The following is a 10,537-nucleotide window of genomic DNA, read 5'->3' as shown; positions in this document are numbered from 1 at the left end:
GAACTCTCCTCTGTACAACTCTGACACTTCCCCAGCATTCACACACTCAAGTGATAGAGCAGCAGTTCATCTCATAAACAAAGCCACAATTTGTGTTAATTAGATAAACCACAAAACTACACAGTTGTCTCGAGCCGTTAGTCCGATCCGTCGTGTGGAGCAGCGTTCAGTTCTCTGCTCACAATTTTACTTCCTACCAGCGACAACTATGGAGGACAAATTTAAAAGCAGTTTTATCTTCTTTGTCTACAGACTTTCATCAAGTATGACAAACGTTATGGATAATGTTATTGGAGTTGACGTGTCGTTTTGTACAGTATTAAACAAGAAAACCACAAGCATCCTTCCACAAAATACTTAAAATGGCTGTTCTCACATCCACACAGGGAAGCTGTCCATGTGATGCAGCTCCACCACCTAAACCATCCGCACCCCCTCAGGAAGAAGCAGCCCCACCCTCTGAGAGCGAGGAGAGTGAATTAGGTAAACATTTAACTTTGTGTGAGTGTGTGTGAGAGATATATATATGATTTAATGATTCAGTTAAAGGATGTGAATTGTTTCTTATCTACAGAGATTGAGGACGACGGAGTGATTGAACCAGACACGGATGAGGCTCAGGACATGGGTGACTATGAAAACCTCGAGGTGCCGAGCTTTTGGTTTCTATTTTATTTTATTTTATTTTTTATATGAAATGTACTTTACTTTTGATTACTTTACCTATTTGACATGATCACAGAATACAGTGTACGATGGAAGTGCGGTCTGATGTACTGTCTTCTTTAAAATGTCAGGTAACTGAGGAGATGATGGACCAGGCCAGTGAGAAGAAGATGGAAGCCATTGATGCACTGGGAGAGGGTGAGGATCCTGAATGATGACACACACTGATATTATACCAGCAATACTGTTATTACAGTTATTTTAGTTAGTGGAGATGATCAGGGATCAGTGCAACAGAACAGATTTAATCAATAGTGTGTCTGTCTGTCTGTGTGTCTGTCTGTGTGTCTGTCTGTGTGTCTGTCTGTGTGTCTGTCTGTGTGTCTGTCTGTGTGTCTGTCTGTGTGTCTGTCTGTCTGTGTGTCTGTCTGTGTGTCTGTCTGTGTGTCTGTCTGTGTGTCTGTCTGTGTGTCTGTCTGTGTGTCTGTCTGTGTGTCTGTCTGTGTGTCTGTCTGTGTGTCTGTCTGTGTGTGTGTCTGTCTGTCTGTGTGTGTGTGTCTGTGTGTGTGTCTGTCTGTGTGTGTGTCTGTCTGTGTGTGTCTGTCTGTCTGTGTGTGTCTGTCTGTGTGTGTGTGTCTGTCTGTGTGTGTGTGTCTGTCTGTGTGTGTGTGTGTCTGTCTGTGTGTGTCTGTGTGTGTCTGTCTGTGTGTGTCTGTGTGTGTCTGTGTCTGTGTCTGTCTGTCTGTCTGTGTGTGTCTGTCTGTCTGTGTGTGTCTGTCTGTGTCTGTCTGTCTGTCTGTGTGTGTGTGTGTGTCTGTGTGTCTGTGTGTGTGTGTGTGTGTGTGTGTGTGTCTGTCTGTGTGTGTGTGTCTGTGTGTCTGTCTGTGTGTGTGTGTCTGTGTGTCTGTGTGTGTCTGTCTGTGTGTGTGTGTCTGTCTGTGTGTGTGTGTCTGTCTGTGTGTGTGTGTGTCTGTCTGTGTGTGTGTGTGTCTGTCTGTGTGTGTGTGTGTGTGTGTGTGTGTGTGTGTGTGTGTGTGTAGGAGAGCTGCAGAAAGCTCTGGATCTGTTCACTGAAGCCATCAAGCTGAATCCACGATCAGCTATACTCTATGCCAAGAGAGCCAGGTAACAAACATGAGCGCGCACGCGCTCTCTCTCTCTCTCTCTCACTCTCTCTCTCTCTCTCTCTCTCTCTCTCTTAACTTTTCATATTTCTATGTTATAATTGTTGTACAGTATGTTTTTGACTATAAGGTGTGTGTGTTTGTCAGCGTGTACATCAAGATGCAGAAGCCGAACGCTGCGATTCGAGACTGTGACCGAGCGATTGATATAAACCCAGATTCAGCACAGCCGTATAAGTGGAGAGGAAAAGCTCACAGGTGAGGAAGTTCACTCGATCACCTCGTTTAACCCGTCACCATGTAGACAGCCTAAAGGGAACCAGGGCGACGGAGACGGCTATTATAATGTTTATACTCTCTCAGGTTACTCGGTCACTGGGAGGAATCAGCTAAAGATTTGGCCACAGCCTGCAAACTGGATTATGATGAAGATGCCAGTGCCATGTTGAAGGAGGTTCAGCCCAAAGTGTGTATACGCATGCACTCACACACACACACACACACACACACACACTTGAATATGTCCCATACTTTTCAGAATCAGAATCAGGTTTAATGGCCAAGTGTGTTGATGTTGACACACACAAGGAATTTGGTTCCAGCTGTTTGTGACTCTTAAAAGTACAGACATAAATAACACTATACTATACAATACACACATAAATAACACTATACTATACAATACACACATAAATAACACTATACAATACAGACATAAATAACACTATACTATACAATACACACATAAATAACACTATACTATACAATACACACATAAATAACACTATACAATACAGATATAAATAACACTATACTATACAATACACACATAAATAACACTATACTATACAATACAGACATAAATAACACTATACTATACAATACACACATAAATAACACTATACTATACAATACACACATAAATAACACTATACTATACAATACACACATAAATAACACTATACTATACAATACACACATAAATAACACTATACTATACAATACAGATATAAATAACACTATACTATACAATACACACATAAATAACACTATACAATACAGACATAAATAACACTATACTATACAATACACACATAAATAACACTATACTATACAATACAGATATAAATAACACTATACTATACAATACACACATAAATAACACTATACAATACAGACATAAATAACACTATACTATACAATACACACATAAATAACACTATACTATACAATACAGACATAAATAACACTATACTATACAATACACACATAAATAACACTATACTATACAATACACACATAAATAACACTATACTATACAATACAGACATAAATAACACTATACTATACAATACACACATAAATAACACTATACTATACAATACAGACATAAATAACACTATACTATACAATACACACATAAATAACACTATACTATACAATACACACATAAATAACACTATACTATACAATACAGACATAAATAACACTATACTATACAATACACACATAAATAACACTATACTATACAATACACACATAAATAACACTATACTATACAATACACACATAAATAACACTATACTATACAATACAGACATAAATAACACTATACTATACAATACACACATAAATAACACTATACTATACAATACAGACATAAATAACACTATACTATACAATACACACATAAATAACACTATACTATACACACATAAATAACACTATACTATACAATACAGACATAAATAACACTATACTATACAATACACACATAAATAACACTATACTATACAATACACACATAAATAACACTATACTATACTATACACACATAAATAACACTATACTATACAATACACACATAAATAACACTATACTATACAATACAGACATAAATAACACTATACTATACAATACACACATAAATAACACTGTGTTGACTGCGTCGTCCACTGACCTGTTTGCTCAGTAGGCAAACTATAGGGGATCCTGCATCTGTTCTGTTACAGTCTTTAGGTCTTCATGATGACTGATGTCAGAGCAACAGGTCTGTAGTCATTCAGTCCAGTGATGGAGGTTTCTTGGGGACCGGGATGACTGTGGAGAGTTTAAAGCATTTGATATCTCACTGGCTCAGTGTTCCGTGTGTCCATTCACAGGCCAACAAGATCCAGGAGCACCGGCGTAAATATGAGCGTAAACGAGAGGAGCGGGGGATCAAAGAGAGGCAGGAACGAGTGAAGAAGGCGAGGGAGGAGCACGAGAGAGCACAGAGGGTGAGACAGAGGTGTATCATGTGACTAGATCTAATAGATCTAATAGAGTGAAATGTTTACTTAAGTGTGTGTGTGTGTGTAGGAGCAGGAAGCCAGGCAGCAGGCAGGAGGAGGACAAGGAGGAGCACAAGGAGGCTTCCCAGGTGTGTGTGTACACAAGATTCATTAACACGGGGGTGTGTGTGTGTGATGCAGCAGGAAACCAACTGACCAGCTCTCTGTGTGGTGTCTGTGGTGTAGGTTCTGGAGGTTTTCCAGGTGGAATGCCGTTCGGAATGCCGGGTCTGCAGGAACTCTTTAACGACCCTGAGGTGCTCATGGCCATGAAGGTATGGAACCATGAAATCGTTTGTGTACTTAAGCACCAAGCAGTTCAAAATGTAGTCAACCTTTTTAAATAAAATCAGTAACTGGGTAACTGAGAGAGGGGGTAACCGAGAGAGTGAGAGAGGGGGTAACCGAGAGAGTGAGAGAGGGGGTAACCGAGAGAGTGAGAGAGGGGGTAACCGAGAGAGTGAGAGAGGGGGTAACCGAGAGAGTGAGAGAGGGGGTAACAGAGAGAGTGAGAGAGGGGGTAACAGAGAGAGTGAGAGAGAGGGGGGTGAGAGGGGTGAGATTGAGGGAGGGGGTAAGAGTGAGTGAGGGGGGTAACAGAGGGTGAGAGGGTAACAGAGTGTGTCTTATGACACCCCAAATGACTATCACTGTTAGTGATTTAGCGCTCAGCTCCTCCTAGTGAATGTCTGACCCACTCACAGTCCTCTGTACTCTGCTCAAACAGATCAGCTTTAATCTTCACCATAATACTGCCCTCATTCTGGGGAAAAGAAGCTGTTCCTCTTTTGTTTGAGGAGCCGCTTACGTTTCAGATCATTGTGATTTCTGCTAAAACACTGTTGTTCCTGTGCTAGTAATAACCATGTCCCCAGTGATGAGACTGCACCAGAATCAGCGTACACACGTTTTTATTCAGACATGTTTAGTGGGTTAAATCTGTAGACTGTCAGCTGTTTATTAAATGGTCATGAGAGATGATCAGGATTTACAGCTTACTGTGTGATGTGCATTCTGTAACACCTTGGTGTCTCCTCCAGCAGGTGCATCTCAAAATGACTGTTCAGGTCTTTAACACTGTGGCTTGTTTATTAAAGCAGTCAGTGAAATTTTTAACTTGTGTGTAGGACCCTGAAGTGATGGCAGCCTTCCAGGACGTGGCTCAGAACCCGGCCAACATCTCCAAGTACCAGAGCAACCCGAAGATCATGGCGCTCATCAACAAACTGAGCTCCAAATTCAGTGGCCCTCAGGCCTAGGCGACTGAACGCAGTGTGTAATGAGGTCAACGCTCTAAAATAGCACACTTTCTCTTTTAATTACGACTTATTTCTTCCTCTGCACAAACACATGAAGACTGGATAGAGGTGAGATACATGTGCAGTAAATGTTGTTTAATTTACACGCTAGATTCTGGGGCTATTTAACACCATTGTGAAGGGAACAGCCGATCAGTATACACAGGTAAAAAAAGGGGTGTGGTCTCAGCTGAAACCTTCCTGAATCACACCGTACACACAACTGGGCTGTGATTGGTGTTTGCCTCGGTCCAGTTACTGCCTCTTATACTGAACCCCAATTAATTTGGTCTGAGTAACGTTTTAACCCCGAGTGTGTAACAATCTGCTCTTTACTGCACTTAACACAAACTGAGCTGGAGAACATTTAAGAGCTTAAACAGTTCAACTGAATCATTCCATCCAGTCAGGTCTTTACATTAAAATGGTTTTCTGGCCAAAAAGAAATAAACATCAAACGGAAAAGTTTAGTTTTTACCCCTTTAGAGGAGTATTTGTGTCTCTGAAAGATGATTTCAGTCAATAAAGGCTTTGGTTGTTGCAGATCTGCTGCCTGTGAGTTTAATACTGAAACTAAATGAACCATGAAACAACAGCAGCAGCCATGAAGCACTGGATTGTTCTGATTACATCAAATATTCATCATGAAGACTAGAGTTTGTGACTGAACAGTTTATTGGCAGGGAAACAGGGTGTGATTGGTGTGTTGCTGTTAGCGCAGGTTCCTGTTAGCATCCTAACACTGGGTACTTTCTTCTTACTTGACCAATACATACAGACTTATTTTATTAATGAAGGCAACAGGATGTTTTAGATTATAGATAAACTTCTTGTAGAAGGTCCATGAAACAGAGCCAGTCAACGAGCTGATTATCATTTTTATACTGATTATATCTATCCTGCAATAAAGTAAATAAAACACTGGAACAAATTAGTTTCATGCAGGTACATTAGAAGATAAAGGACGATTCTTTAATAGCACGTCAAATTTATAGTCAATCACAACATTCCTTGGTATTTTACTATAACAGCAACACACTGCACTCATTTTGAACAGACAAAACCAAAAAGACTGTTTTAATGATAAAAATATAGGTGAAGTTCAGTGTCCATACCTGAAAACCAGAGAGAGAAAATTCCAGTCACACAGGAAACGTTCCGTTAGCTACAACGATATAAAGTGTACGTTGTGTGTAAAAAAGGTTCTCAAAATGGGAGATCACTTACTTCTGGAACTCCCACTCCCTGTTATCCAGAGGACAAACCTGCCTCGTCTTTAACCAGCGGGAGATGCAGTGGAAATGAAAGGCGTGCTGTGAATGAACACACACACACACTTAATTATAGCAGTTATACAAGCTTTACACTGAGGTATAAAAACACAGTGAAGGTCTGCATGTGTGTGTCTGTGGCTGTGTGTGTGTCTTACGTTACACACTCCCCAGGCCACTGTGCACTCCTCTGATGTAGCAGAAGCCTGATTAGCCTGACACTCTATACCTGTAAACACACAAAATACACAGCCGTCAGACAGTAAATAAGAATCGACTGCAGGAAGGAACTAAAACTGTAAGCAGGAACCATTTAACACAGTCATTGTAATCGGTCATGTCTGGTCTGATGAAGCACGATTATTTGTTGCAATGAACTGATGGTAGAGTCAGAATTTAAAAAGATCTGACTTCTTTTCCTGGTCCAACTGTCCAGTTTCTGTGCGTCTGTACATCCCGTGATGGATCCTCAGGAGAGGAACCTGCTGCTCTTGTAGCTCATCCACCTCAAGGTCTGATGTTTTGTGCTTGTTAAGATGCTTTTCTGCTCTCTAAAGATAAGTGACTATATCTCAAACCAGTCTCCTCTGATCCCTCACATCAACACAGTGTTTCTACACACAGAACCAGATCTCACCTGTTTTCTGTATTTACTGATCTGGATAAAAATAGAGAAGAAACTTTTAGATGTAGTTTATGAAATCCTCAAACCAGCCCATCTGGTACCTCAATCACACGTTTTCTTCACTCTGTTTGATGTGAACATTAACTGAAACTTTTGGCCTGCACCTAGATGACATGTGGCAGCAGCACAATGATTAAATAAGTGCATGAACCGTGCAGGTATTCCTAATAAAGTGGTCCATGAGTGTATGACATCACCCACACAGACAGTACGGACCATGTTGTTATCCTGCGCTCTCTCTCTCCCACCAAGAGAACGAATAAAGCTGATGATATAAGAGCAAAGAGAGCAGCTCCTTTAGTGGTCTGGCGTTCGTTTCATTAGCAGGTCGCACTAAGGCACAGATTTGTAAAGGTTACACACAGAGATACACACAGGACAATTGTCTGAAAATAAAAGGCAGCAGAAGTGAAGACAATACATCAAGTGATTAGATGTTCTTCGTAACGCCAGGTGATCAGATTTGTACAGACTGACGTTAATATCAGGTGTGAACAGGGATGGATGGATGGAGTGATGGACGTATCTGTATTCAGAATCTGAACTAACAGGTTTTTCTGTCTAAAGTACACAAATACTTTTTTGACTTCCTTGCACTCAGCAGTGTGACACACACGTGCCAATCTGAGGCACAACAGCCAAGTGCTTTTATGAAGAACTTTTAGATTAGACCGATCTCCTTGTTCTCAGCCCCGGACACCACGCTGGATAATCTACTGCATTCGACGCGTCTGACGTTTCTAGGCGAAAGGCGACGATGCGTCATGAGGAAACACTCACACAGGTCCATGATGTGGTTTCTGCAGATGGCACAGTTATCCACCACGATGTCCCAGGCCCACAGAGCCACAGCGTTCCACTGAAACACAGCGAAGGACGAGTGTTAGCAAGAAAACACACACACACACACACACACACACACACACACACAGGGTTAAGTAGAAGGCATGAAAGTCTTTATTCTTTACAGATACAAAACTCTGACAGACGACAGACTTTTCTGCATCGTACTACTTTTCCTTTGTCTGACTGACATCTGGAACTACCGCATAAGATGGACGAATGACAAAAGACGTAACACACATTAATATCAGAATCAGAATCAGGTTTAATGGCCAAGTGTGTTGATGTTGACACACAAGGAATTTGGTTCCAGTTGTTTGTGACTCTCAGAAGTAAACATAAATAACACTATACTATATAAACTAGACAACATGGAATGAGTCCATGTAACATAGAGCAGCTGCTCATCCAACTAAGAGTTCCAAAAAAAAACTTTCCGGGTTTGTGAAAACTGGTGAAAAGTTGTCTGGAGTGAACTGGCCGATGTTAAGCAGTTCTTCTCTAGTGTAAGTTATCACGGTAAAGTGACCAAACACACAGAAAGAGCGTCCAAACACACTGGAGAGAGTCGTGCTGAGGCTGCCATCCGCCATGCCATCTTACATTAATACATCTTGTCTTAATACAAATTTGGAGATGTTTGAGCATGTAGATAAACACGCAGATGAAGGGACACGCAGATGAAGGGACACACAGACCCAGACCCCAACACGCAGATGAAGGGACACGCAGATGAAGGGACACACAGACCCAGACCCCCACACACAGACCCCCACACACAGACCCCCACACACAGACCCAGACCCACACACACAGACCCAGCCCCCCCCCCCCCCCCCCCCCCCCCCCCCCCCCCCCCCCCCCCCCCCCCCCCCCCCCCCCCCCCCCCCCCCCCCCCCCCCCCCCCCCCCCCCCACACACACACACACACACACACACACACACACACACACACACACAGACACACAGACCCACACACACAGACCCACACACACAGACCCACACACACAGACCCACACACACAGACCCAGCCCCACCCCCCCCCCCCCCCCCCCCCCCACCCACACACAGACACACACACACAGACCCAGACACACAGACCCACACACACAGACCCACACACACAGACCCACACACACAGACCCACACACACAGACCCACACACACACCCAGACCCAGACCCACACACACACCCAGACCCACACACACACCCAGACCCACACACACACCCAGACCCACACACACACACACAGAGAGAGAGAGAGAGAGAGAGAGAGAGAGAGAGAGAGAGAGAGAGACCCAGACCCACACTGTAGTTCTTACACCAGAGATTAGACGAGTGAGATTATCCTCATGGAGATTAGGACAGATTATTATCTTCTAAACATTCAGAATGACAATAAAAGCCGCAGATCTGAACAAACAGACAGATATTCAGATGTATAAGACAGTGAATAGAGCTGTATTGTGCCTACTCATCCCCTCAGTGTAGCATGTAGCTAGCAACAGGAAACAGTCACATTCTGTAAACATTCATTAGACTTCACCATTAAAGTTAAAACATAAAGGATTTACGTGTTATTTTGGTCAGTTTTTACCTTTTTGACTTCGAATCTCTTCTTACTGGCGCCACTGTTTGTCCCGCTCGGGGTGTCGACGTCCATCGCAGCCGCCATGTTCGAACGAACAGAGGATAAAATCTCGCGAGAGGACGTGTGATTTAATACGAGACCGAATATGAAATCTCGCGAGAGGACGTGTGATTTAATACGAGACCGAAGATGAAATCTCGCGAGAGGACGTGTGATTTAATACGAGACCGGTTCGTTTCAGCCATTTTATTGTAAATGAAACGAGTATTAAGTGTTGAATGATATTTTTTCGACAGTTTCGGCTGAAAACGGTTTTTATACGTCTGCAGGTGTAATTAAAGGATTTATATATAAAATAAATAAATTTAGGTTCCACCGAGATTTGAACTCGGATCGCTGGATTCAGAGTCCAGAGTGCTAACCATTACACCATGGAACCGAATGAAGAACGCTTCGGACATTTCATATAATAATATATAATAGCGTGTAGCTTCCTGAACACAGTAGAAGCAGTGATATGGATTATCACTTCCTACAAAGTCTGAAGCACACAGTCTGTGTGTAGATTTATAATTTCACTAGAACTAAGAATCCAAAAGCTGCTCCATCATTATAACGTCCTTGTGCACAAAGCAGCTCCATGACGACATGGTGTGGAGGTGAAGGTTGGACTGAAGAACTTGAGTGTTCTGCACTGAGCCCTGACTCTTGACTCAACACCACTG

General features: G+C 42.3%; 2 protein-coding genes and 1 non-coding gene across 3 annotated transcripts in view; 1 reads left to right on the top strand and 2 right to left on the bottom strand.

Moving 5' to 3' along the window:
- The window catches only part of st13 (ST13 Hsp70 interacting protein), an 11,838-nt gene extending 5,874 nt beyond the window's left edge, over window positions 1-5,964 (top strand). Inside the window, exons 4-13 of the mRNA XM_060865269.1 lie at window positions 387-483; window positions 575-648; window positions 798-864; window positions 1,707-1,791; window positions 1,938-2,048; window positions 2,154-2,256; window positions 3,953-4,069; window positions 4,152-4,212; window positions 4,310-4,398; window positions 5,251-5,964. Of these exons, the coding sequence (XP_060721252.1) occupies window positions 387-483; window positions 575-648; window positions 798-864; window positions 1,707-1,791; window positions 1,938-2,048; window positions 2,154-2,256; window positions 3,953-4,069; window positions 4,152-4,212; window positions 4,310-4,398; window positions 5,251-5,382 (936 nt within the window). The 3' untranslated portion in view covers window positions 5,383-5,964. The remainder of the gene's footprint in view (window positions 1-386; window positions 484-574; window positions 649-797; window positions 865-1,706; window positions 1,792-1,937; window positions 2,049-2,153; window positions 2,257-3,952; window positions 4,070-4,151; window positions 4,213-4,309; window positions 4,399-5,250) is intronic.
- Window positions 5,965-6,078: 114 nt separating this feature from the next.
- On the bottom strand, window positions 6,079-9,956 carry rbx1 (ring-box 1, E3 ubiquitin protein ligase). The gene is made up of 5 exons (XM_060865286.1): window positions 9,819-9,956; window positions 8,158-8,236; window positions 6,851-6,921; window positions 6,649-6,734; window positions 6,079-6,536 (listed from the first exon to the last, which is right to left on the bottom strand). The coding sequence occupies exons 1-5, from the start codon at window positions 9,894-9,896 to the stop codon at window positions 6,524-6,526; spliced, it is 327 nt and encodes a 108-aa protein (XP_060721269.1). The 5' UTR covers window positions 9,897-9,956; the 3' UTR covers window positions 6,079-6,523.
- A 223-nt stretch (window positions 9,957-10,179) lies between these two features.
- trnaq-cug (transfer RNA glutamine (anticodon CUG)) lies at window positions 10,180-10,251 on the bottom strand. Its single transcript has one exon. It is a non-coding gene; the product is annotated as a tRNA-Gln (tRNA).
- Between the last annotated feature and the right edge of the window lie 286 nt (window positions 10,252-10,537).

The sequence above is a fragment of the Tachysurus vachellii genome, chromosome 3, assembly GCF_030014155.1.
Source record: "Tachysurus vachellii isolate PV-2020 chromosome 3, HZAU_Pvac_v1, whole genome shotgun sequence".
Taxonomy (NCBI): domain Eukaryota; kingdom Metazoa; phylum Chordata; class Actinopteri; order Siluriformes; family Bagridae; genus Tachysurus; species Tachysurus vachellii.
The sequence above is the reverse complement of the archived record's forward strand: the minus strand, read 5'-3'. Positions and strand labels throughout refer to the sequence as shown.

Excerpts from the sequence above, each read along its gene's own strand:
- rbx1 (XM_060865286.1), bottom strand. The coding sequence starts at position 9,896 with ATGGCGGCTGCGATGGACGTCGACACCCCGAGCGGGACAAACAGTGGC. Across the intron at positions 8,237-9,818 it reads AGAGATTCGAAGTCAAAAAG|TGGAACGCTGTGGCTCTGTG; the intron begins GTAAAAACTGAC and ends GCTGTGTTTCAG. Across the intron at positions 6,735-6,850 it reads TGGCCTGGGGAGTGTGTAAC|CACGCCTTTCATTTCCACTG; the intron begins GTAAGACACACA and ends GTTCATTCACAG.